At 42.0% G+C, this 24,394-nt stretch overlaps 6 protein-coding genes and 1 long non-coding RNA gene across 7 annotated transcripts; 1 reads left to right on the top strand and 6 right to left on the bottom strand.

Annotated features, from left to right (window-relative positions):
• Positions 1-706: 706 nt before the first annotated feature.
• Positions 707-2,947, bottom strand: Mldr (mitochondrial ribonuclease P catalytic subunit). Its single transcript, XM_076803362.1, has 4 exons — positions 1,808-2,947; positions 1,481-1,727; positions 1,201-1,331; positions 707-1,120 (listed from the first exon to the last, which is right to left on the bottom strand). Exons 1-4 carry the CDS (start codon positions 2,647-2,649, stop codon positions 757-759), a joined length of 1,584 nt encoding a protein of 527 aa, XP_076659477.1. The 5' UTR covers positions 2,650-2,947; the 3' UTR covers positions 707-756.
• An 8,948-nt stretch (positions 2,948-11,895) lies between these two features.
• LOC143362809 (uncharacterized) lies at positions 11,896-13,056 on the bottom strand. Its single transcript, XM_076803264.1, has 5 exons — positions 12,891-13,056; positions 12,738-12,804; positions 12,394-12,485; positions 12,182-12,305; positions 11,896-12,112 (listed from the first exon to the last, which is right to left on the bottom strand). Exons 1-5 carry the CDS (start codon positions 12,939-12,941, stop codon positions 12,009-12,011), a joined length of 438 nt encoding a protein of 145 aa, XP_076659379.1. The 5' UTR covers positions 12,942-13,056; the 3' UTR covers positions 11,896-12,008.
• Positions 13,057-13,179: 123 nt separating this feature from the next.
• LOC143362810 (uncharacterized) lies at positions 13,180-13,616 on the top strand. Its single transcript, XR_013083698.1, has 2 exons — positions 13,180-13,362; positions 13,405-13,616. It is a non-coding gene; the product is annotated as an uncharacterized LOC143362810 (long non-coding RNA).
• Positions 13,617-14,975: 1,359 nt separating this feature from the next.
• On the bottom strand, positions 14,976-16,304 carry Obp7 (odorant binding protein 7). Its single transcript, XM_076803247.1, has 5 exons — positions 16,036-16,304; positions 15,844-15,943; positions 15,674-15,789; positions 15,498-15,606; positions 14,976-15,147 (listed from the first exon to the last, which is right to left on the bottom strand). The coding sequence occupies exons 1-5, from the start codon at positions 16,075-16,077 to the stop codon at positions 15,068-15,070; spliced, it is 447 nt and encodes a 148-aa protein (XP_076659362.1). The 5' UTR covers positions 16,078-16,304; the 3' UTR covers positions 14,976-15,067.
• A 1,452-nt stretch (positions 16,305-17,756) lies between these two features.
• Obp2 (odorant binding protein 2) lies at positions 17,757-19,443 on the bottom strand. Its single transcript, XM_076803251.1, has 5 exons — positions 19,287-19,443; positions 18,896-18,998; positions 18,714-18,802; positions 18,297-18,414; positions 17,757-18,026 (listed from the first exon to the last, which is right to left on the bottom strand). Exons 1-5 carry the CDS (start codon positions 19,326-19,328, stop codon positions 17,953-17,955), a joined length of 426 nt encoding a protein of 141 aa, XP_076659366.1. The 5' UTR covers positions 19,329-19,443; the 3' UTR covers positions 17,757-17,952.
• A 573-nt stretch (positions 19,444-20,016) lies between these two features.
• LOC143362799 (general odorant-binding protein 19d-like) lies at positions 20,017-21,197 on the bottom strand. Its single transcript, XM_076803253.1, has 5 exons — positions 21,042-21,197; positions 20,746-20,833; positions 20,552-20,643; positions 20,265-20,382; positions 20,017-20,174 (listed from the first exon to the last, which is right to left on the bottom strand). The coding sequence occupies exons 1-5, from the start codon at positions 21,081-21,083 to the stop codon at positions 20,107-20,109; spliced, it is 408 nt and encodes a 135-aa protein (XP_076659368.1). The 5' UTR covers positions 21,084-21,197; the 3' UTR covers positions 20,017-20,106.
• A 544-nt stretch (positions 21,198-21,741) lies between these two features.
• Positions 21,742-22,972, bottom strand: LOC143362798 (uncharacterized). The gene is made up of 5 exons (XM_076803252.1): positions 22,813-22,972; positions 22,446-22,542; positions 22,278-22,375; positions 22,036-22,144; positions 21,742-21,960 (listed from the first exon to the last, which is right to left on the bottom strand). The coding sequence occupies exons 1-5, from the start codon at positions 22,852-22,854 to the stop codon at positions 21,893-21,895; spliced, it is 414 nt and encodes a 137-aa protein (XP_076659367.1). The 5' UTR covers positions 22,855-22,972; the 3' UTR covers positions 21,742-21,892.
• Positions 22,973-24,394: the final 1,422 nt, after the last annotated feature.

The raw sequence follows: 24,394 nt of genomic DNA, 5'->3' as shown, positions 1-24,394 counted from the left end.
CGCGTACCCGAGGTACCCGAAGCGCCTATAGGTCGTTTCCTTCAACTTCCTCTTCTTGGCTAGGTCGCACGCGAGCTAATTAGATTCGTAATCTTGTGCCTGGTAGGCGGGTCCTACTCATCGTATCATAATGTCAAAAGGGACGTCAATAAGTCAACGCAACATTGCTTGCTAGTAACCTTTCGAAGGTTACTCAGGGGAGTGACATTGACGACACGTGTCAAGCGGAGGTAGAAGGAATTGAGGGGAACAAGTTACCCTCACTCTGCCAGTACCGCATTAGTCACGTGACACTGTGATACATGCAGAACAGAGACCGGGACACGTCACGTGATAGGGCCGTGGCGGAAACGCGGGGGAATAGCGCGGTAGAAGGGAAAGTTACAGTGGGGACACAAGTCGATACACTTGTCGTCATAGTCGCTATGAAATCAAAACAAATTTTTTATTCTAATTTTATAACTCGCGACAAATATGAACACTCGATTCTCAAAATGCGATCTATCTTAATGTCTAGAAATTCGTGTACTTTGTTAAAATACAGATCGAGGCGTACGCAAGAGCTCGATAATGCAGGTCTTTGTGGTTTTATAGCAAAAAGTTCCAAAATTAGACTAGAATATTGGTTCCGAGATTAGAATGTTTCAATTTTGTCACCGCAAAGCGATTCGTAGGTGTATTTCGAACTAAAACTGAACAAATAATACAGCTGTAGAATTTTATATGGAAATAGAGAAATATATTTGTTACATTTTTCTAAGTTTCTGACTCAGGCGTTCTAAAACAAAACCAGCTTTTAGCACTGGTTGAGTTCACTCTTATTACACTAATAGAAGAAGTGTTATGGGATGGTATATGCCAATAACTTCCCGTCTTTTGAACACCAGAGTTTATGTAGTGGTCACGATCCCTATCTGATCCGCTTAGTGGTAATGTTTCAACCTGGCTGCCATTGGAAATATACGTATACTGATGGAAATGTTGCCACCTTTTAAAAAGTATAGAAACCTTTGGATCGTTCAAGGCAAATTTATGCTGACGCATAAAGTCATTGGATATAAATATAGTGTTTTTTCCGCTCGATACTGTTGCAAGCAATATAAATTCATCATCGTTTGACCTAAAATTTTTGAGAATACATTAGTAACATAATATACCAGGCTAAGAAAGTAATTAAATATAGATTGTCGTAATACTCACTCATTTTCTACGAAATAAAAATCAGCTATGTCTTTTAACTGGTCGAGTTTTTTATGCCTTATCATATGTGATTTTCCAATTACAAGTATTTTTTTGTTTTGCGAATGAAGATGATGAAGAACGTGTATCAACTGAAAAATGATTAACTTTAATGATTAGCAACATGTTTTATAAAACTACCGCGATTCGTAGCAGTACAGAAAGTTTTTATTTACAAAAGTTATACATTACTGAGAAGGCTATGGTGTATTTTTAATAATTTTTTTATAAAATTACTTACATTATCGATGTAGCGAAATCTTTGTTGGGCAATCCTTGCATATACAACATTTAATGCATCAACAACAACGTCATATGGTTTTCTTGATTGTAGGAACTTCAAAAAATTAGCCTGTTCTCTCGGATTAGTTATCTGATAGCCTTTTTCTACAATTAGTTTTTGCATGATGCACTTTTTTAAAATTTGAAATTCTTCTGTTGTTAAATCTGATTGGTACGCTTTCAGTTTACACCTTGAACATATTGATCTATAACAAAAAGTAAATGTGTCTAAAATGATACCATGTATAAAGTATATAATCTAATAATGTGGATAAATATTAGATACCGGCGTAGAACTGCCGTTTTTGCCGACCAACCATGTTTATTACAAGCAATTGAAAATTCGTCCATAGTTATCTTATGTGGTATTATTCCATATTCTGCCCATAATGTAAATAATTTTTCAATTTTTGCATCGAAATCTTTCATATCTTTTGAACAATATTCTAAATATTTACTATACACTTTAGGTGTAGGGCCTGCACATTTTGTGAAAGAAATAATCAAATATTTGTACATAAGTTCTATCTTCTCTTGATCTAATAGACACATAATTAAAGCGTCGTATCCCTTTCTGAGGAATTCCCCTGAATCATACTTCTCAAATCGTTCTATAACTTTAATACATTCTTCCACATTACCCAATTTTGACAACACTACGAGGCAAGCATTGGCAATGTCTGCACTTAATACTGTGTACTGTTCCGTAATTTGTTTATATACGTTCCAAACATGTTGTTTTTCTTCATCACTGAGTGGACCATTGCTATACCCATACAAAAGTAAATATTCTGCAGTAGTCACTACAGATGGTTTTTTACATCTTTCTATAAATTTATAATATTGTATTCCCGCATGCATGAAATTTTCAGTTTGGCATGTACTTAGAATGAAAGTATCAATGGCTATTGGCGTCACATATGTTTTTTCTAGCATGTCTTTCTTTATTTCTTCCCATACTGTTTCCGAAATGTCAGGTTGTGATAATAATTTCTCATAAGTTTGTCTGCACTTGATCAGTAGCTCGTTCCTCGAACGCTGCAGTGACGTATTGCGTGGAGTATATTTTGTACAAAATGTTTGTGTTTGTTTAAGGTATGGGAAAATAAATTGTTTGAGAAACGCCATATGTATATATCTGAATTTCCTTCGGGAATACTACCATAAAGAAATTAATTTCCAATGATCTCTTATTTTATCGGACGTACTATGTCCTAACCTTAAAAGATGCTTCATAAACGTGTGTAACGATTTTAATGAAACTACGATTAATTAATTTATAGCGATATAAGAACTACAAATTAATTGTTTCAAAAAAATATGTTCACACAGAATGACAGAAATATATTTTAATACAATCGTTGTTAACATTAAAATCAAACACTTATAAGCGTTTAGACAACTTGATTGTCGCCACCACAGGCCACAGACTACATCCCTCGTAGCGCCATTCCTCGTAGTGGCGAAACGCTCAAGCTAGTAGCCGATTAGTGTTCAGGATTCCTCCGCCGAGTGGCGCCACTTACATCTTCCGACATAATCTACAAACAGCGCCATTACCACGTAGTGGCAAAACGCCCAAGCTTGTAGCCGATTAGTGTTCAGGAATCCTCCGCCAGGTGGCGCCACTTACATCTGCCGACAAAATCTGCAAACAGCGCCATTACCTCGTAGTGGCAAAACGCCCAAGCTTGTAGCCAATTAGTTTTCGGGTTTCCACCGCCAGGTGGCGCTGGCAGCACCATGGTCGGTAATTCGGTCGGTAACGTTTGGCTAACAGTTTGAGCGTTTTGCCGCTATGTTCTAGTGGCGCTATTTACAGATTTTCTGGAGCAGATGATTCCTGCCACTTATTGCACTACCCCTTATGGGAATATCGGCAAGAATCATTTGTTCTGTTGTTTACGGGTTAGATAGGAAATGAGAATGCTCACGGCCGGGATTTTAGTGTTCCCGGTATAGTGCTGCCTCCTAATCTAATTTTTAGCCTGGACCAGAAAAGATGATGCACTAAAGGTGAGGACACTAAAACCCCGAGCGTGAGTACTTCCTCTCTGCTAATATTCACTGTTTTCGTGTTACAGTTCACGTCGTGTATTGTGCTCGACCACAGAAAAAGAATAGGAATAAAGCTGACACCTAATGGGCTTTCATGTCACACGATCTGCAATACCGACAACACATAAAAATCAATGGTGGATGCCGATAACGTAGATTTTTGTATTATCAAGGTGTCGATAATGAAAATTCGTATTTTATAAAAGTATACTCGTTGTAATTTATTTGATGAGAAATAAAGAATATTAGTTACAACAGTTAATGTGTGCTTCTTTTCCCACCCAGGACATGAAATTTCATGCCACCTCTTTTATTATCATGTTCTCCTAATTGAAATCCGAAAATTGCGAAAATTTGGGAAAGACCGAAAAATTGAAGTTTGTATTAGGAGAACATAATATATAAGGAAGTGGCACGAATTTCAGTAGTACAAGTCAATGACAAGTCAGACGCCGAATTTTCCGAAAATTTTCGAAAATTTCTGAAAAATTGAACTTTTGTATTAGGAGAACATGATATCGAAGGAGGTATCCGATTTTCAGTAGTACAAGTCAACGACAAGTCAGACGGCCGAAAATTTTTCGAAATTTCAGTAGTGCAAGTCAACGACAAGCCAGACGTCGAATTTTCGGTAAATTTTCGAAAATTTCCGAAGAATGAACTTGTATTAGGAGAACATGATATCGAAGGAGGTATCCGATTTTCAGTAGTACAAGTCAACGACAAGTCAGACGGCCCAAAATTTGTCTAAATTTCAGTAGTACAAGTCAACGACAAGCCAGACGTCGAATTTTCGGTAATTTGCGACAATTTCCGAAAAATGAACTTGTATTAGGAGAACATGATATCGAAGGAGGTGTCCGAATTTCAGTAGTACAAGTGAACGTCAAGTCAGACGCTCGAAAATTTTCGAAAAATTTGTATTAGAGATGGCACGGAAAATTGAGGGTTCAATCATTAAACACGCAGATACGTATTTTTCTTACATTGTCTTTATTTATTCATAGTTCACTTTTACATAAAATGATTGTATTATAATGCACTATAAATGTTTAAATGTTCTATGGATTGCGCGTCGATGACCATTTTATCGCACATGGTAACATCCAGTGATGGTCGTTGACCCAATATTAGTTCCGACCGATACAGTAGTACGTGACACAGAAATGGTAAGGTAGGTCTGGGTTCTGATCCAGGCTAAACGTTCTGCTGTACCGTGGGTGTGGGATTTGATCCAGGCTAAAATTGGGTCGTGGGGCAGCACTATACCGTAGACACAAAAACCCCGGGCGTAAGCACTCTCGTATCCTCTCTGCTACAGTCTAGTCCAGGGGTGGGCATTTTTGTCTCAATTGAAACAAGACCGTCCCCAAGGTCCCACCATGGTGCCCACTGTATCGTATCGATAGATTTCGATAGAATAGAATAATAGAATTCCATAATAGATTCCCTTTCTTGACCAAGTGTAGATACTCGACTTCTTTACGAGATGGCAGCACGCGTGCAAATCGAGTCCAGGCTCGATAAAATTTGTGTCATACATTCCAGTTTGTGTTTGTCAATGCAACAGGTGTTACAGACTGTTGAGTTCTCTCGTGGATTTTTAATATTTTGCGTTACCGGGCTTTAATTCGTACGTGTTTTCATCCGCGACGGGTACGTCTTGCAAACTCGTCTCGATTTTTCGCTCGAACCGGAACGACGTTATATTTTTCATTGAAAGTGCGTGTACTCGGAAAGTGATTTATGAAGCGTGAAACGCACCGTGTTTGCGAGAAAGGAACGGTGTGGAACTGTCGAGGTAAGGATCATTTATTGTTCACTCAGGATCAGAAGTGATCGGCGTACTTATTCTCTAACCGTGCCGTTTCGTTGTTTAATGCGAACCACGCGAGTTATTCGCTGTTTAATATCAGACGGTGACACGTGCGCGAGAGTGCACGATTTACATAACTGTTGTTCTTTAAACGAGACTGCCAACGAGACTGCTATCCGTTGCAAGAAGTCGCGCGTGTATCGTTTCATTCGATACCGCTTTGCGAGTCAATGCGAACCGATCAAGCAGGAGGATTCAGACGGTAAAACGTTACGTACATTTCAGTTCTTTGTCGTCGATGACTGTATTCGACAAACGTCTTACTCATTCCTCGTTCGATCGATTCCATTTCGATCGAACATTTTCCTTAGCCGGGTTTTAATGGTCAAGATTATTATTAAACGGTCGAATTAAATTAATTTCTCAATAGACGTGAAACGAACGTTCTTACAGAAGGTGACTGTAACCGAGGCACTTCAATAACGTGTTTGGAACTTAATCGTTTGAAATCCTAAAGGCCTGGAGCTACGAAAAATGTGTCACGAGACCATTGTCGTCCAAGATGTCGGGAAAAGTCAACTGTCAGATCTAAGTATAATTATTGTAGGCAGTGTAAGCGGTGTCTCCTTGCCCTATTTGTCGTACAAATGAATAAACATTGAATTCAATGTCCTAACCGAGTAACTGTTCTAACGTGTACACACGTTTAGTTGAAATAATTGAGGTTCGACTGTATTTAGATTTTTTTCGCGGTTGCCTAAAATTTCCATCTAGCAGTTCTGGTCTCGCGAGACTCTAATGTCGCAGGTTTTTCGTTTGCCGACAATGCGCGGCGAGTATCGCGGTGATCGTAATTAACAATGTCGGCGATTTTTCCAGCGACGGCTAAGTGAATGGCCTGGCATTCATACGCGTCCAGAGGAAACCCGTTTCTATACGTGGGTGGCGCGAAAAAATGCCGGAACCTACGCGAGTTTCACGCATTTGGCGCGTTTCAACGATCGAGCGTCCCGCGGTCTTTGTAGGCCGATTCAAAAACTTGCCGGATGCATCCCCGACGACGACGATGACTTCCGGCAAAGAATCAACGATGGCCAGCATTTTTGGGACAGCCCGAGTACATTAGGGATATAGTTGATCCGAGCAAAAATTAAATTTTCAATGTAGACAAAGAATTGCCTGGCTCGCTGATAGATCCTTAGTTGCACATGTTCGGGATGATTCACGCACGTGCTACCAGATGGTTTTACACTAACACGGTCTTTATTACTCATCGCTGATTCTTGCTGCGTATTTCTCTTTGTCATTTACTTTATTTAATTATTCTTCCTTCATTTCTACTTACTTGCAATTCTCTTCCTCTCTGCTGTCCGACATTTATTTTTCCCTCGCCGTGGCCGTGTTCTATTGTGACAGAAGCGACATTATCATTATTATCGTCGCAAGTGCTGCAACTTTCGTTCGGTCGTCAACGTAACAGGGGATTTCGCAGAAGAAAAAAGATCGTATTATTGTACGGTGTATAGCAGACAAGTTTGTTGAATCGTTCGAACGGACAGGGAAAACGTGGTGAACCTTCCGGCGACAATAGTGCAATTGTTCTCGCGAATGCAGTATCACGAGATACACGCGTTGCGGAGGCGATAAGAGAGATAGGATGGATGTCAACGACTCAGGTAGGTCGGATAAGATTTCTCTTATCCAGATGTGTGCCTACCAGTGTTGACCTCGTCAGTTCACAGATTTATCTGGCCTCTTTTCCAAGGATTTCCTGACTGCCGTTTCGCTTCATTATTTTCAGTGCGGAAATCGATTCGATGTCTCTTCAATGACCGGACTAAAAATAAAAATCGTCCGAATTAATTCCGAGATGCAGGGACTACAGATACAGTGGTCCATATTTCTTTTCCGTAAATGCACAAAAAAAAAGAAAGGTCCGCGAGAATAATTTCCCGCGATCGTCGCGACTCGAAAAAAGAGAATTGCGAAATATGCTGCAACAATCCGCTCCCCACAATGCCCGGCCGTACGTTAGCGTTACCTCCAATTTTTTCGACCCGCCCTGTGTTCCGCCGAATAATTCTCACCGCTATCCGTATCAATTCTCCCATTCCTCCATTAAGTTTAAAGCAATACTTCGGAAGTTGGCGAGCGGTACGCTAACGAACCATGGCGAACGTGGCCAGAGGGTGAGCGCATAATGGCAACGTATCGTGAAAGGATAAAACGTGGTTGTAAAAGTAAAGTGGGCTGGTCGATTCACAGCGAAGGTTTGACCCTTACTGCAGCGAAGGGCACGGTAGGGGCCCCTCGAACGCCTGCTGCTCCCACCACCTCTCTTTCGCGCATTCTTACTGGAGGGGGACAGTGAAAGAAACAATTTCAGATTATTTCACACAAATAACGAATCTACACAAATTTTTCAGCCGTTCTTGTCGGATACTTTCTCACGGACGCGTCTGTACGATCTGGAATAGTCGTAAATTGAAAATATTAGAACCCCGTCCGGCAAACCGCAGCGTTAACGACCCATTTGCTTTCAGTTTGATTGAACCGGTGTGAGAGCTTGTTAACGTTTTACGCGTGCTTCCGATTCGTATTAAATTCTTTTACAAATGTATCAACTTTCACAGCGATATCGCCCCGTTGCACTTTTCTGGGAAAGTGCGAGGCGAAAGAAAGTCTCTCTCTGGAATTCAGGGTTAATAATCCGTCGAATAGTTAGACGAGCAAAGAGCACTTTACTATAGCAGAATAGAGGATATCGCGTGGGAAACGGGCGAGGAAAGCACGGGAGTTTCTGGAAGTTACGGCGAATCCACTCTAGGGATGGAGGTCTATGCCCTGTCTGTGTCTCTCTGAATCGATTTTAGGCGCGTGGTCCACCATAGGCGTTTACCCCATGCAGAAAGCGATGGGAGGAATCCCATCGTCTGCTCTCAGGCGTGTCTCGCGACGAACAATACCAAGGGAAAATGAATTTTTCGAAGGCACGATCGCGGGACGATTTCTGCCACGAAGACGACAGTATCGAAACTACGTTCTCAGCATTTCACCGGTACGTACGTCGCTGTTTGACGTGTCGTTGAAGGCTGTGATAACGCGATGATAACGACCACGTGACAAGCGCATTTCCGGCAATGCTTCCCGTCTGAGGAGTCTACGCGTTCGAAATTATAACGGCGCGCATAGTCTGTACGTGCTGTGGAAATATTTCGGTTTTTAGTATTTTATCTCAATTCGAATTACACACCTTGTTAACGGAGAAAGCGATTTGTGAATGATTCGTTATTTCGTGACATTGCATCACCAGTTTCTGAAGAAAGTACAAAAGAGTTTCTACAGCCAAAAGTTCTCGACGAATTGTTACGAGTGACCTGGCACTCTCCTCGAGCTTTTCGAACCCTCTGCCGGGGCGTCGGACAGCGTTGCGTCGTTCCGAGAAGCAGCGTTAAACAAAGAACAATTGAGGGGACGTGATCGCGTAGGCAAAATTTCTGCTCCGTCCCTCTCTGTCCCTTAATTTTATGATCGCTCGTAATCGTAACACCGGCAAATTATTATGGCGGGAATTTCGCGGAGACGCTCGCTCACGCGCCACCGGAGTTTTGCGAATGATCCCGGCGGCGTTTATGGCAGTTAGGTTTATTAGACGGCGTTCTCGCGACCAACTCGGGGTCGTTTCCAGCTCTTCCGTTCAACGAGCAGACCGTACAGCGGTCGGATAAAGCCTGGAGACGCCATACTGCTCGACAAGTACGAAAACTGGGACAAGAATAACAAAAAAAAAATTATCATATAAATTGAAAATTTATTCATTAACACCAAACCTACCGAGCCTGATACACATTGTCTCATAAAAATGACGAGATTGAATTTCTTTGGATTTTCTGCGGTTCGTATTACAGTACATGCTCTGTTATATACATTTATTTAATCGTTTCTCGCGTAAGCGTGTTAGGTTTAGCGTTAATATTTAAGCGCGATAAGTTTTCTTCCGATTGAATCTGATTCGAGACCTTGAACCGAGGGTAAGCATGCTTCGGCGGTAGTCGTTCTTATTTCCAGTTCATTACCGCGCCGCTGCTTGTATCACTGTTCGCTCGCATAGTAAATAATGCAGCGCGACACCTGGTACACCCTGTAGATCATGCTGCGTATGCACGGGAGCGTCGTGTACACACGTACGGGACCGAGCGTAATATATGCATAATGTATAGGGCCGGAGCGTGCTGGCGAAATACCTCCGTTGCACGCCGTTCTATATCACGTAAGCCGGTGCACTCGCGACCGCGGTGCATCGGCTTCCCTGCATGTGCACGCGCAGATACCCACCCGTACATGCAGCCGCGTTTCATCGCCGTGTCGGGCACAACAGGCCACTACTTCCGAAGAATTTAATAATGCGTCGGTAGAATTCCGGATATCTACTACTTTCCAAGAATTCACCGGTGTCTCGCTACAGGCCGATCAACGAACCTCTCCCGGTCTCGTCTGAAAATTTATGCACAACTATTCCGAGCTCACAGGTGTTCCTTTTTATATAACCTACACGACGGTACGTTAATTTACCAGTTGTTCGAACCGACCCATCCCCATGCATCGAAAGTGGATCATTTTATGAAAGTTTCATGTCTCTATTGTGTAGAAAAACATACACAGCGAGGGAAGAAAGAACTTCTGCGTTTTTTAAATAATATATATGTGCTACGCTATTCTGCCCTCGAAGCCCGAAAAGCTCTCCACCCTTGTGTACTATACATGCTCCTGCTAAATAAATTTTTCTAGACGGTAAATTATAGATAATCCGAAGTCTACCTGTCGCAGTTGGAATATTTTTCATAAGGAAAATACACGTAATTAAACACGGCTTCGGCGGGTTCCCGCGTGATTCATAGATCTCGAAAGTGTTGCGTCCGGATGATAGGAATTCAGCGACGCTGTAGTATCCGATAATTCACGAATTATTCAGTGGTGGTGGTAGCTAGCTATCGTACACGTTGATCGGCATAGTGTGCGCTTTAATAGAAAGACCTTTCTCGTCCCCGGATCTCATAACTTACCGTGGGTTGTTCACGGAGGAATTCGGTGGATGCTAATTTCATCACGGAATTCCGGAATTCCAGCAGGCTATACGGCGTTCGCGGTTAGTATCCGATCGGGGACACGCACCGCAGAGTTATATTAACCGCATTTCCGGAAACACGTTCGATTCCCGTCGCGCGCGGTATCGAACAATGGCGGACGGTTTGGCGCGTCGGAGAGGTATCGAGTAGTTCACTGTAATTGTTCAGTTGTGATTCGCATCCTCTTTTATGGATAAATTGTTCCACCAAAATCGCTAGTTCGCTCTAGAAAGTAGAGAAGTCACTTTCATATCGAGAGTGTAAATAACCGATGGAAAAATATAATGATTCCTGAAAGACTTGCGAGCTGCCCGTGTCGTTTACGCCGAGTCGGGTGGCACTCTTTGACAGCTAATCGCGCGATGAAATTTTCCGCGATACCGGCGTACGCGCGACGGTTACTTGAAGACGCGTTCTCCGGTACGTGCAAATAAGCTGAAAATCAGTTTAGACCCCGCCGAGCCGAGCCGCGCCGCGACGTTAACGTTTAGTATCGCCAAGTCCCGCGCGGCAAGCGACGACGGGGATAACTCTGTTACAATAATCGAATCGAGTTGTCTGGCTCTGTAAAGGCTTTCGTAGCATGTGCACGTTTGTATAGAGCCGGAGGAAACGTGTATCGCCAGGCAAGAATGTATACGGGCGGGAAAGCGATAGCTCGCTTTGTAATCGGGTTTACATGCGCGCGCGCGACCGCGTCGCATACTTATGCGAGCACGGGAGCACAATGATTCCTGTCGTAAGTGTCCCTTCCTCGTAATTATGCCTACGCTCTTCCATTCGTCGCCGGCCGAGCGTGTTTCTCGTCGATACGAGCCGCGTTTCCATTGCTCGATTACCAAGGACAGTCATCGTGACATCGAGATAAGGATGACGATTGTCAATGCCGTTATACTGTGCACCGGAAAGCCCGTTTTCTCGACAAAATTCGAAATTGCTCGAAAATTATAAGCGAAAAATGTTTCGGCCGAGAGTCGTAGGGACATAGAAGAGAGAGTACACGATGATTGTATCCGTTTGACATTGCAGTGACCTTGGGAAGATCCGTAAGCAATTGAAATTTTGAGCGAAAACTTCTGACTAGATTAGAGAATATTTGGCCGACGTTAATTCACCGACTTGTGTTTACCTACCAATACCGAATTTCAACAACAATTTCATCCTCGCCTCGGGTTCGAATACTGAATAACATCAACAATGTTTGCGTACGAAAATACGTGTCAGCATGACGCAACCGACACAGACTTTCTCGAGAATGTTTACATCGACGATGTTTACGTCGACACAAGTAAGCGGCCCACGTTTAATTCGAGTTACGGTCATCTTCTATGCAAATGATTTTATAATGCGCACGGAAAAGAAGCGATTATCGAATTTTAGTTATACCTTTTATTGCACGTCACCCATCCGAATTGAACTAATCAATTAGACTATAGAGACTTTTCTAAGGAAAAAAGCTTTAACAGTACCGCGTCGGTGACCGACGTTTACGCGGTCATTTGGTGAAACAGGTTGCGGGTGTTGACCTTGAATTCCTCGAGTCCGCATTGTGTGAACATGTCGGCCACGATACAGGGATCATCGCCGCCGGCTTAAGAAAAAACAAATTTTAATAGTATGTTTGTCAAATATGTTGGAGCAAATTCTTTATTCTACTTACCGCTTGTGGCAGTTGCGGCACATTCGTTTATGGTTTTTTGCATGGACTCGATTTTCTCACCTGGAGGCATCACCTTGGTCAACAGGCTGTTGATTACGTCTATACTGAGCTGGTTGTCTTTCATCTGAAACGAGTCGCAATGCTTTATTCATATCATGATCTTTAAATGATTTTCGAAAAAAAGCGTAACCAATGTGAGATGAAGAACGAACCAGTCCCATTCTCTCGAAATAGCAAACTTCCACGCAACCGCGCTTCCTACGCCCCTCCTCCGATGCGTCAGCTAACAATTTAGGCAGTTCGTCTAACAAAAAGGTAAACAATTACTAAAACCTTCAGAACCACTTCATATTTTCACTAGCAGTGGCAAACGAAAGAAAGTTTCTGTATTACGAGCTGTATTCGAGCTGAGATTTCTTGACACGTTAGGAGACTTAGTTTACCAAGTAAACAAAATTTTGGAAAAAATTTCTATTGGTCGGAATTGCGAAGAAAAAAGTAATTATTTGCATTTAAACTTTCTTTTGTCCGCCACCGTGCAATCAATGCTACCCACTCATGGAGATTCCTTGTTGTTCCAAGCACGAGTTTTGCAGTATGCCAGTGTCCTGAGCATCGACCTTCTAAATTGAATCACGATCGATCGATTATTCTGTCGGATATAAATCTCGTCTTACAAATAATAGAATTGAGAAATCAGTTTGTCTACCTTGTACGACGCAACACAGAAGGCACACAAGAACAGAATTGCGATCTTCATGTTGACGTGTCCAAAGGTTTGCACCGACAAGTATGATATTATACTGATTGCGAGAAGAACTTCACTGAACGCAACACTTTCGACTGAGCAAACAACCTTCCGAGCACGGTATTTATACTAGGAAAATGGATAAAACGGACACAAGCGTGATGATGTTTTTACGTAATTCAAGTCTGTATTACTTTGTGTACAGTGGTATGAGATCATGCTGTAAATTGACCATCCGAGCTAATTATTCGAGCCTACGGACTCGCATTATTAAACGTGCGACACTAGCTAATCGATCGAGAATTTATTCACTTTTTATTACGCGAGTGAGAAAATACTAAATTATTATTCTCGGTGAACTAAACTCTTCCGACTTCATTGTAACAAACAATTTATTATTATATACTCGTTAGATTTAGTTTCGTGGACACCTGTGAAACTGTAACTTTTAATTGTCCGCGAAATAAATATAAAGATGTATTGTTTATGCGATTTAATAGTTTCGCGTGCACAAAAGAATCTCCAATTTACGGTGTAACAACTGCATTGTCATCAAGATCTTGTCATACCGTAAAATTGGTAGAAAAGATAGCGACAATGCAGAATCCTTTGTAATATCTATACACAAAGTGCTTTGTGAAGTCCTCAACGCAACGTTCGTTCACCATTTATGTCGACGCGTTAATTTGCTTTAAAAATCGGTTTTCTGTTCTGCTGGATAGATAGCAAATTTCCTATACTATTCGACTTTTTTCTGATTTGTGATGCAAAAGTGATGGAAATTACTAACCTTGACGACCGCGATGCAGCGTGGCCAGATGAGGGGTGGGAGCACGAATCGAGGGGAGAAAGTTACCCTCGCTCTTCAGGTACCGGAGCACGCACGACTGACAAGAGAAGAAATGCGTCATGCGACTGGGCCGCGGCGAAAGCGCGGTAGAGGGGGAAATTAGAGTGGGGGGACAAGTCTCGATCTGGCGACGCTGCCGCGATGTCGTTGAACGGACAATTTCGGATGTTGACATACGGGTTAAATTATAATATTTAATTCGTCGTTTAATTCGCACGCAACAATATATTTCGGAGAACAGTCCGCGACTGTATACAGTCGTTACATCGTACGGAAGACTCATGTTCGCCGGCGTGTTGTTTATTAATTGCGTTTCGAACGTGCACTTCACACTCGAATCTTGCGCAATTGTTGATAATTGCGCGCGCGATTTTATTCTCCGCACGGTGTGTATTTACAGTTCCCTTGCGATCGATAATAACTGTCACAATAATGTCCGATTTTTTTCATTGAAACGGGCGAAGCGTTGGTCGCTTAGAATCGTTAACAACGCGTCAATAGTCACACGTACCATTTTTTCGAATTTACGTCGCGCAGTTTTTTTGCACACCGGCAATGGCGATTTATTTTGCCCCGAACAGTCCGAGACTTCTTGAGAACATACACTTTATAAATCTGTAGGCGACCATACACTCGTCCTCTGTATCTGCCACTGAAACGGAAATGTTATTCTCTTTTTTATTTGCAGCTGGCCGGTGAACGCAATAGAGAAAAATTATCAGGGTAGGTGGTATTCTCGTATTAATTTCGTTTTTGTTCGGTTTCTCGTCTTAATCGTTGTAATACGACAGCGTGATAAAACTTTTTCAATGTTTTGTTTCGCGTTCGTTACACACGAAGGCGATTAGGATAGATACCTTGGTCTGACTGACATCAAACATATCGACCGCGATACTTATATCCGAGGAGCCGAGGTTAAAGTTGCACGAGTTATGTCACTGAGCGGTTACGCTTCCGATAAATCGAAGCGAAGTAATCACTCGGTCAGTCGTTGTGAAAATGGAAACAAAGAAAGAAAATACCGTCATTTCTCTGTATATGTCGCCGAAGCTTGGACGATAAACTTCGCGGAATTATCCCACTGATTTTTCTTCTATAAAATAGCCAAAAAGAATCGTAGATTAAATTTTAAACGGGGGAAGGGGAAGATTCAATCTCCAAACAGTTGGAAGGTTTGTTGCACTTTTCTCGGAAGAACAATTTATTAACATTAAAGGTGCCGTTTGGCAATTTACAATGCCGTTGTTTCCGACGCTCTCTTATCGGTCATTAAACATTTTTTAATCGTTCAATCTTGTCGAAACAATCGCTCGTAAATACATATCGAGAAGGCGAGTGCTGATTCGCATTTGTCGGACTTCTTGTTCGCTGAAACGTTGGAAAAAAATAGCATTAATAGTTAATCACTTGTTATCTATTGCAAATGAGGAGAATTTTCCGAGTAAACCGAAACGAGATAATAGCCTCTAAAAATGATTTATTTCTGCGTTTCTTCTGCGGTCCTGTCATGATCGAGTTGTAAACATGCTTGTTTATTTGGTCACTTCATGGAAGCTAACAATTTTTGTTCTGTTGGTTGACGTATTATAATCGTTATGTTTATACGCGTTGTTTATTATCTTTTTCAAAGAATTTTGTGAATTACGTTCTAAATTGAACAAAATTTGTAGACTTTTTAAGTGAAACGAATCCCTTGTTAAACAAAAGACAAAACTTACCTTCGACAATGCAGTCTTTGATATTTTCCTTCATTTCAAAGCTGATGGGAATGTTGTTCTCCTCTATAAATTCCTGCACAGCGTCCGATTGGATTTTGTTATCTTGTGTCTGAAACAATTGTGAAAACTCTTGATGAATTCGTTCTAACAAAAATAGAATAGCGAAGAATACTTACAATTTTCCCCTTTTCAAAGACGCAGGCCATGAAGCAACCAAAATTATTTACCACTGTCTCCTCGTTCGAATCCAGATTCGCGTTTCCCAGAAGCTGCGGAATCCTCGCGAAACCGGCTGGAAATGTTTGAAAAGTGATCAATAGTTTACAACACTAAACGTATTCCATACCATCGTCGAAATCATTGTCCCGCACGCATTCATTGAAGTCGTCTTGCGACAGGTCTAACAGGTCCGCTAATTGCTGTATCTCAAATCCTCGGACGGTCACCTAAATCATTCAGCGTTGATTAAATTGTGGCTGATGCTGAATCGAATCTTACTTTCCACGATTCCGGAAATTGATTTTTCCCTTGTACTTACACAGCTGGCGAGGACACAGGCGAGAATGAAAATGCTGTTCATGGTGGCAGGTGTCGATTTCGCAAAAGAAAATTGTTGAACAAACGGAGGCGTCGCGTCTCCGTGAATATTTTGCAAACTGTAACGATTGGTCGCGTGCAGCCAGGCTTTATATTTCCATCGGGAAGGCCGACACGGTTGACAAACGTATCAAATTTTAAGGAAATTCTTGCGTGGTTGTTTGCCAGGCACGTTCGCTCGCTCGGACAAGCGATACAGAGCAGTTTGTTTAACTAACAATGCAACGATTGCCCCGTAATTGAGATTTTCCTTTATTCTCCGCAACCTGCCCGTAGGATCGACTCTTACGTAAAACGAAATGTCTCTATTTTTCTACATCCACGCGACCTGTTCCTTGTTACGAATAATTGGGCAATTTTGCATTCTTCCTATCACCAAAGTTGCTGGGAAAATTTGACCTGCGACAACTTGTCTCGGTGATTACAGTCTTTCCTCGATACATGTCCCAAATATCTAACCGATAAAAGCGGAAAACTACCTTCCGATACATGTCCCTGGCCGGACCCGCGTTTTGGACGTATATCGAGTAGACACTGTGTGCCTGTAAAAAAGTAATCCTCCTCGATTTCGGTGAGAAAGTCGAAAAATAAGGAGCACCGTAGCCGGCATTCGTTGCACGAGGATCCCGCGTCTCGATCCTTTTTCCCATAGATCCGAGGATCGCTTAGCATTCCACGGGTTCGCCGGCAGTTCCATCGGAAATGTAGCTAGCGTCTGTAATCGCTCGCAAAGCCGACCATTTGCAAAAGTGTCTCTCTCTCTCTCTCTCTCTCTCTCTCTCTCTCTCTGCCGAGTGCTCTGCGTAAGGTCGACCGGTAACTTTCTTCCACGGTGTATGCCAGGCAACTTCGACCATTACGGGGTACATTATACCCGCCCTGCAACGTGAGTCGCGTACGCGAATACCGATCATCGCTCCTCTTCATCTTGTTAAAGCTCGCACGCGCTTCCTCGAAACCGTGTCATAACCGCAACACGATTTTATGTTGCGCCGATTTTATGATCGCCCGGACGAAACCGCGTTTTATGGAATCGGAAACCGATAGGACAACGCTCCGCGTGGTTTAACACGGGGATGATCCATCGAAGATTTCAAGTGGACCCAAGCCTAACTATTTCTGGTCTACCCCCGGCGGTAAGGATAAAATTTGGACGATTACGGTAGAGAATACTGTATGGTTGTTATTAAATTTTTTTTTTTCTTTTAAAAAAATTACTGCAAAGAATATTACTGTGACTCAACGTGTGTACATTTGAAAGGAACGCCAAGGCTAACATTTTCCATGAGTAAATTATTGATCGATGCATATGGGGTGGTCGAAGCATTAGACGGTGCCGCGTTAAAATGCATATAGTGGCCGGCGTCCCAAGTGCAGCTTAATTATTCATAACGCGTTAACGTCGCTTTGTTTATTCATAAGTGGTTCCCGGTGTCCGGCTAAGTGGCCCGAATAATCGTCTGCCTTCTTCGTCTCCCGTTCTTATTAATGAAACAGAAGGTCTTCCGAAGGGTCTGGAATGATTTTACGGAGACAATTTATCCGGGAACATTCTGCTGTAACAAATAGGGCGGTTGATCTACGAACAACACGGGAAAGGATTGTTCTCTAGAGAAGAGCTTAGGGAAGAAGAAGCCGTTCCTTTTTGGAACAGAAAATACTCTCGATCAAGTTCATTTATTTGTTTCACATTAGAATACAATTTTCCGATTGCGACAGTAGTGTTGAATAAGGGTACCTAATTGTTTCTACAGCAGGAGGAATAGGATGCGCGACTTCTACGTCTTTTTTATTGATCGTTACGCATCTGGTCGACGTCGGACGATTACAATTTACAGGCCTTTCGCGAACAAATGTCCTAGTTGAAAAGCTGCATAAAGCAGCAGTCGAGAAACTTGTTACCGATGTTGCACTCGTCGGTTTCTCCTTTGACTGTAACAAAAGAGCGTGTCGCGTTAAAAGAAGCATTTATTCTCAACTAGCACGGCGGCCGCTCGATAAGCGAGAGACTCGGGGGTTTCAAGGGGAGTCAAGGTCAAAGAAATATAGTGCTGATCGCTCAAATTTGTCGACACTTTGACCGTGATTTTTCAAGGTGAAGGTCAATTACGCGGTGCATTTTCAGGGTACGGTGACATATAATTTTTACACACCCTGTACCGAATGGAAAAGGCATTGTTAACGCGTAACATTGTCACGTACCTTCAGCCGTGCAGGTGTCAGCGATGCCTCTCACTTCCTTGATGTCTGCTTCGTTTCCAGCGTGCAGCGTCTCGATTATTTGATACATTGGTTCTAGGAGCATCTGGCTGTCAACCAGCTGGTGCAGAAAGAAACGGTTAATTTCCAAGAAGTCGAAGTGTGATCAATAGACTGTGGATCTTTACGTAAAACGAAATACATTTGGCGTCAACCGCGAGAAACAGGTAAAAAATTGTTTCTTGCTTCAAAAATTTTCAGAAATCAGAAACGGAACGACGTTATTTCGAAACTGTTGACGTGTCACTGATTTTTCTCGTAAATTTATAAAATCCGCAGTTCAGTGATCAGCGTTCGCCGAACTACATACCTGTAAAAACGTCTGTTCACAGTGACATGTTAAACAACAAATTCACTTACAATTCCGAGTCGTTTCATGACGCACGCCTTCAGGCAGCCCATTTGTCTCAAGTCGACTTTACCCTGTTGCTGAACCTTCGTGATTTGGACTGAAACCAGAAAATGTTCAGCCGTTTTTCATTCCCCTGTCTTCTGTCAAACCTGATTCGCGATTCTTTGTCTTTCGACTAACGTTTCTTCACCTTCTGAGAGCTGCAATTGTTGTAAGCATGGTTGCACGTACGGCATCAAGTACTCCAAATATTTGCCTATTATGGCGTCAGAGTCGATACTGCGCACCGGAATCTGGGAACGAAGCGGACAAAGGTTTCGAATTCGACTCGTAAAAGTTCTATAAAGAGATCGTTAGAAAAGTTTGATCATTCGATTAGTATTGTTTCACTTTCTCACTATCCTTCTCAACGTTCGACGATAACGGCGAGATACGTATCGAGGAATACTCTGTCTGTACAAGCGACATGTATCGGTACCGAAGTTTTCACGTGTATCGAGGCATTACTGTACCGAGAATAAATGAACAAGCAGGCTAGATCGTCGGTTGGATCGACGAGATCTAGACTGTGGACCACTCACCACGGCGGCTAGTAAGCAAGCTACAACGATGACACTCTTCATGTTTCTAACAGCATGAATGGTATTGAAACTTGACCAACGCGCAAACACAGATTTCGCTGATTAGTCTCGCTGAACTAGTGATCGCGGCTCCCTCGGGAACGACATTTATATAGGGGACAGATTAGCAGGTGTTCAGGCTTGACGGTGTACAACAGGAAACGAGATAATTCCCCGATTTAAATTGATTTACGTAAGTCTGTTCCAAGTATACCCGAAACGTTCTCATTACTGTTCGGCTCGTGTCAGAATCGTCACGTCAGATGATTGTTTACAGGAAATTATGGGATCGAAGCAGTGGCATCATGGACGACGTTACCATCGCACCGTCGCGTCGCGTCGCGTAGCGTGTCATTTCCGCGATCTACCAGGACAAAAGTATTAGATTGTTGGTTACGTTGATCTTTTTCGATTGATTTTAAAGAAATAAATTGAATAACCCTTTTTTAATATTTCCAACGATGCATAGACAGACACAAATATTTAAAAAATTTGTGGACAACGTGGAGATGAACTGCATCGAGCTTTGCGAGGATATCCGTAAAATGGAATTTTTGTCCGCTGAAATAACACGCTGCGTGCCACTTCCCGTGGACAACGGTTAATTAGCATAACATCTCCCTGTTATTCGCTTGATTTTCTTCGGCGAATTGGCAAATGACGTCTCGGGAAATTTATAAATTCGTTGTAAGCTTGGACGTTGTTTATTCGATGTTGAAGAGACAAGCTCCAAACACAATCTACAACACGGTTTCTACTACATGCATGTTTCAAAGTCATTTTAATGTTTGTCGAAGAAACAATCGCCGAAAGAATATGCTATCTTGCACTCGTCGGACAGAGGTTTCGCTGAAACGAATCAAACAGAATGAATTGTACACGTTAGTTATGTTATTTGTCATTCTGTTTTATTAGTAGATTTCATATTTCCTGCCTCACCTTTCTCCAAGCACTCTACCACGGCTTTTTGCATGACTGGAATTTTTTCCGGATCGTCGACGTGCACTGCCTTGACGAATGTTTCCAACATTTGTTGGTCCAGTTTCGAATCCTTCATCTTGAATTTAAAAAAGACATTTGCTACTTTTAAACTCGTAAAATCGATGAAATTCTTTAACAGTTTGACTTGAAATCAGTTGTTCCGATTTTGTGCGATTTTTATGGCCACCGATGGGGCAGTCAGCGCGTCAATTAATTCATGTCTTGAATTTTTGTTTGCGACCTACCAATCCCACTGCTTTCATCGTGCAAGCACGTAGACACGTGGCTCCAACCATACCCATCGCAGCATCCTGGTCAAACACTTCTCGAGCAGTCTCTGATTCGTTTAAACAAATTATTTTTCTTTTTCATACAAGATTATAACATTTCGATTTCCTCGAAATATAATAGAAATATCCGAATACGAATTTATGCTTACCTCCGATGAGACCATACTCCTTCCCGCAAGTTATAAGCGGACCTTTAACTTGTTCCACGTAGAGGTCGATAATATCCGCTCCAACAAACTGAGTGTTACCAAAAAATTAGCAATAATGACTGGTACATGTGGTTTGTTAACCTTCCAGTACACAGGCGAAGAAAATTCTTCTTGTTCTTCGTTCTTTCAATATTTGTACATTTATAGTAAATACTTGCGTTTCCCCATGTACCTAACCCATGTACTGGAGGCAAAAATTTCTTATCATTAATTTTATTAGCGTCTTTTGCACTCACCGTGGCGGCGAACACGATAACAATGGCCGTGGCAATGTTCATTTTGAACGACGCTTGCAAACTTCCGAGATTATAAAATATTCGTAATGGACTGAAACCTCCGATCCGTCGATTCCATTACTTATACCGTGGTTGGGACCGCAAAAAGGTCTTACGACTGGCAGGCTCGATCTCGCTTCTTTTGCAAAACGACAATAATTGGTAGCTGTATCAATCTCGGTTTTTACCGGCGTATCCTCTTCAACAAACCTTGACACACGTCGAGTTTGCGGACACCATTAAATGAATGAGTGAGCACTGTGCTTTAACGTTTCTCGTTCCTCGCTAATCATGAAGATAAATTCGAAATACTGTAACGCACCCCGGCAAGAAAACGAGGTCAGGAAATTTGAAGTAGGTACACTACAATAACAATGAATTGTGAGAACTAAGGTTTTTCTAATACCAAGGCCCGTCCAATTAATATTTCACGTCATATTTTATATAACTTAACGAGGCGTTCTTTACACGCAACATTTTTTGCCGAAGGATCTTAAACGGTTCGTGTCAACAGCGAATTACGATTGCCTCTCATTTCGCGATCGTTTTACAGAAAACTACATACAATGTTTCCTCCGGTTGCAGTAAATTTGCCTTGCAAATTCGACGCTGAACGAAAGACATGAGATTACCGTGGCGGGTAGACAATAAAATTACAGCGTTGTAACGAGAATTTTGTTTACTGTTTAATATTAGATGTCATTTCCCCATGAATATTAGCAATTGTACAAAGTTTTCTCCCATATACCCTCCGTTTAGTCATAGTACGATTTTCCGTTGGACGAAGCACAGTTGATCAAACTTCTGCATTCTTAATCGAACTTCTTCATGCATTCTGTGAAAGCTTTCATCACGCCGCACTCGTCACCGCCCCCGTTCGCTGAAACCATCATAGATTCGTTAAAATATATCGTTTTACAATGATACTTTATTACCAACTGTTGTCGAATCTCACCTTCTTCGATGCAGGACTCAACATTCTTAGCCATTGTTGCTGCTTCTTCGGGGAATGTCTTTTCAGCGAATTCTACCATTTTGTCAGCAATCAATTTGCCACCGTCCATCTACAAAGTCAACGTAGTTTATTTGTAGAAGGTGTGAAGAAATGGTTTCAAAATATTATTTATTGCACACGTGTTGCCACAGATGACACATGTATTTCTGAACAATTTTTTGAACATAGGGTGTTTTACTCACGACTCCAAGTCGCTTCATGACGCAAGAGTGCACACAGTTCATTTTGTCCATGTCTTCGGGCGACATCGTAGGCGGCGGCATCATTGTTGGTAGCTCAGCTGAAAGTTCCATGATTTGTTCCAGATTTGTTTATTAACAGTGAGTGCAGAATAATTGATTAAAACATACTTGGCAGGCCGGCTTCAGCGATGCATGGTGGGAAGTGCTCCTTCGTAGCTTCCATAAATTTCTGTACATTTTGCTCCACGTCACCGCGCACCACTGCCTGGAAGAACATTGATGATAATAAGTTTATTATTCTGAAATTCAGATGTTACTACAGCAGTTTGTCATTGTATTAGCCGGTGGCAAAACCGATTTAATAACCACTTGAAAATGTAGAATAAAAGTTCTATACACGACAACGACATTCACAATTGTTAGACTTCGAGGCAAGGGGTCAACATTTAGGAATTGTTACATAAATGCTCGAAGATGTTAACGGTGCTATAGATATGCTGCACGGTTAGGGTTGTCGATCGAATTGTCTACTTACTGCGGCAAGGAAGAGGGTGCAGATCGCGAAAAGTGACTTCATTGTTGAGCGGCTGAAAGTATGGTTGCTTCGACAGGAATATCCTCAAACTGACTGATTCCTGCCGATGCTTAAACACGATATTTATATATCCTCGATATTTGTCGAACCAGAGGTGTTAGATCCACGGAACAACAGGAAGAGAAATAATTGCTCGGCCTATCTGATTTTTACGTAACTCGCTTTAATTACATTCTGTGCCAGAAGTAATCAACGCGAGCCAGGTCCGGGAATACTTTATTTCTTTGCACAAATCGTTGCTGTTCGCTGCTGATCTCTGCAAATGTGATACGGTCTCTGTCCTATTCAGTCGTTCTGCGAACAGTATAGTTACTGCTACAAATTGGCCTTATTAGAATTTATATCTCTCGCAATTTGCGCAACACACAATTCAGTTACTAGACTGTGGATGATGCTTATGCAAACCGAAACGCTCGGAAGGGAAACAAACGAGATTTTATAGACGAATAATAAGTCAAATTATATGAGACAACAATTCCAGTATCGGCGATAATCGCCTTTGCGTTTCTGTTGAATTAACTGCAGTGCGGTTAAAACGTTCTAAAAATATATAAAATAATGTCGGTTCGATTATAAATATTTATTTATAATTATTTTATTTTATACACAATATAAAATCGGGATATAAGGAATCATTCTGAGCAAAGTGGACGATTGCGCAATGATAACGATCGTAAAACAATTTGCCTTTGTTTCTACCATTAGCGATTTAATAATCCATTGTTTACTCGCGTAAATATGCACAATCTGTTCATCGGGGATTAAATAAGGAACACCAAACGGAAGAGTCGATGGATTTTCAAGAACATTTTAATCTTCAGCCATTATTCCATGCAACGATGCCGCTTCCTAATCGGCCTCGTGGTCACGCGCTCGAGAAAATGGTCGACCTTTGCTTGTCGTTCTCGAATTGATGCATTAGCGTAGATAAAGCCTCCGACCATGAGACAAAGTTCTGCTCAAAAGAGCCCCGAGTATAAGTATCTTCCGCGTGGTATCGCGTGTGCTCGCGACCTTCTCAAGTGCATTGCCAAGATCATGCCACTGGTTGCTCGATCTAGAGAGAACTAGCGCGATCATGGACTCGGCGATAGCTCGACCGAGAAATAATTATGTCTTTTTCGTGGAACATTTATTTCTGCATCCTGTACGCTCGTTTCCGGCCGGCAACCGCGCGCTTGCAAATTACACGCCAGGAAAAAAAAGGGAAGAATTTACGGACTGAATTGTGAACAATTTTTTGTTGCTTCATGACACATCGAGCGCAGCTGGAAAATTCAGTACTAGCAACAGCATTATAATAACCGCACCGCGGATTATTACAGGCAATAAAAGTTTAGCATAATTAAGGAATTACCATCCCAAGTAAGATAGAAATTTATTTATTTCCTTAATTACATTTATGTACTGCAGAGCTGCTCAACATGCCTACTAGCGTGCTAGGGCGCCAGATGAGGGGAGGGAGCACGAATTGAGGGGAAGTTACCCTCTCTCTACTGGATCCGGAGTACGCGTCACGTGA

Source organism: Halictus rubicundus, chromosome 18 (assembly GCF_050948215.1).
Source record: "Halictus rubicundus isolate RS-2024b chromosome 18, iyHalRubi1_principal, whole genome shotgun sequence".
Lineage (NCBI taxonomy): Eukaryota > Metazoa > Arthropoda > Insecta > Hymenoptera > Halictidae > Halictus > Halictus rubicundus.
The sequence above is the reverse complement of the archived record's forward strand: the minus strand, read 5'-3'. Positions and strand labels throughout refer to the sequence as shown.

Excerpts from the sequence above, each read along its gene's own strand:
- Mldr (XM_076803362.1), bottom strand. The coding sequence starts at position 2,649 with ATGGCGTTTCTCAAACAATTTATTTTCCCATACCTTAAACAAACACAA. Across the intron at positions 1,728-1,807 it reads AAAACGGCAGTTCTACGCCG|ATCAATATGTTCAAGGTGTA; the intron begins GTATCTAATATT and ends TTTTTGTTATAG. Across the intron at positions 1,332-1,480 it reads GATTTCGCTACATCGATAAT|TTGATACACGTTCTTCATCA; the intron begins GTAAGTAATTTT and ends ATCATTTTTCAG.
- LOC143362809 (XM_076803264.1), bottom strand. The coding sequence starts at position 12,941 with ATGAAGATCGCAATTCTGTTCTTGTGTGCCTTCTGTGTTGCGTCGTAC. Across the intron at positions 12,486-12,737 it reads ACAACAAGGAATCTCCATGA|ACGAACTGCCTAAATTGTTA; the intron begins GTGGGTAGCATT and ends CCTTTTTGTTAG. Across the intron at positions 12,306-12,393 it reads ATTTCGAGAGAATGGGACTG|ATGAAAGACAACCAGCTCAG; the intron begins GTTCGTTCTTCA and ends GACTCGTTTCAG.
- Obp7 (XM_076803247.1), bottom strand. The coding sequence starts at position 16,077 with ATGAACAGCATTTTCATTCTCGCCTGTGTCCTCGCCAGCTGT. Across the intron at positions 15,607-15,673 it reads TCTTTGAAAAGGGGAAAATT|ACACAAGATAACAAAATCCA; the intron begins GTAAGTATTCTT and ends CAATTGTTTCAG. Across the intron at positions 15,148-15,497 it reads CAAAGACTGCATTGTCGAAG|CGAACAAGAAGTCCGACAAA; the intron begins GTAAGTTTTGTC and ends CCAACGTTTCAG.
- Obp2 (XM_076803251.1), bottom strand. The coding sequence starts at position 19,328 with ATGAAGAGTGTCATCGTTGTAGCTTGCTTACTAGCCGCCGTG. Across the intron at positions 18,999-19,286 it reads CTTGCTTACTAGCCGCCGTG|ATTCCGGTGCGCAGTATCGA; the intron begins GTGAGTGGTCCA and ends CTTCGTTCCCAG. Across the intron at positions 18,803-18,895 it reads ACAATTGCAGCTCTCAGAAG|TCCAAATCACGAAGGTTCAG; the intron begins GTGAAGAAACGT and ends TTCTGGTTTCAG.
- LOC143362799 (XM_076803253.1), bottom strand. The coding sequence starts at position 21,083 with ATGAACATTGCCACGGCCATTGTTATCGTGTTCGCCGCCACG. Across the intron at positions 20,834-21,041 it reads TTATCGTGTTCGCCGCCACG|TTTGTTGGAGCGGATATTAT; the intron begins GTGAGTGCAAAA and ends GGTAACACTCAG. Across the intron at positions 20,644-20,745 it reads GGAGTATGGTCTCATCGGAG|AGACTGCTCGAGAAGTGTTT; the intron begins GTAAGCATAAAT and ends TAAACGAATCAG.
- LOC143362798 (XM_076803252.1), bottom strand. The coding sequence starts at position 22,854 with ATGAAGTCACTTTTCGCGATCTGCACCCTCTTCCTTGCCGCA. Across the intron at positions 22,145-22,277 it reads TCATGAAGCGACTTGGAGTC|ATGGACGGTGGCAAATTGAT; the intron begins GTGAGTAAAACA and ends TTGACTTTGTAG. Across the intron at positions 21,961-22,035 it reads TGAGTCCTGCATCGAAGAAG|CGAACGGGGGCGGTGACGAG; the intron begins GTGAGATTCGAC and ends TGATGGTTTCAG.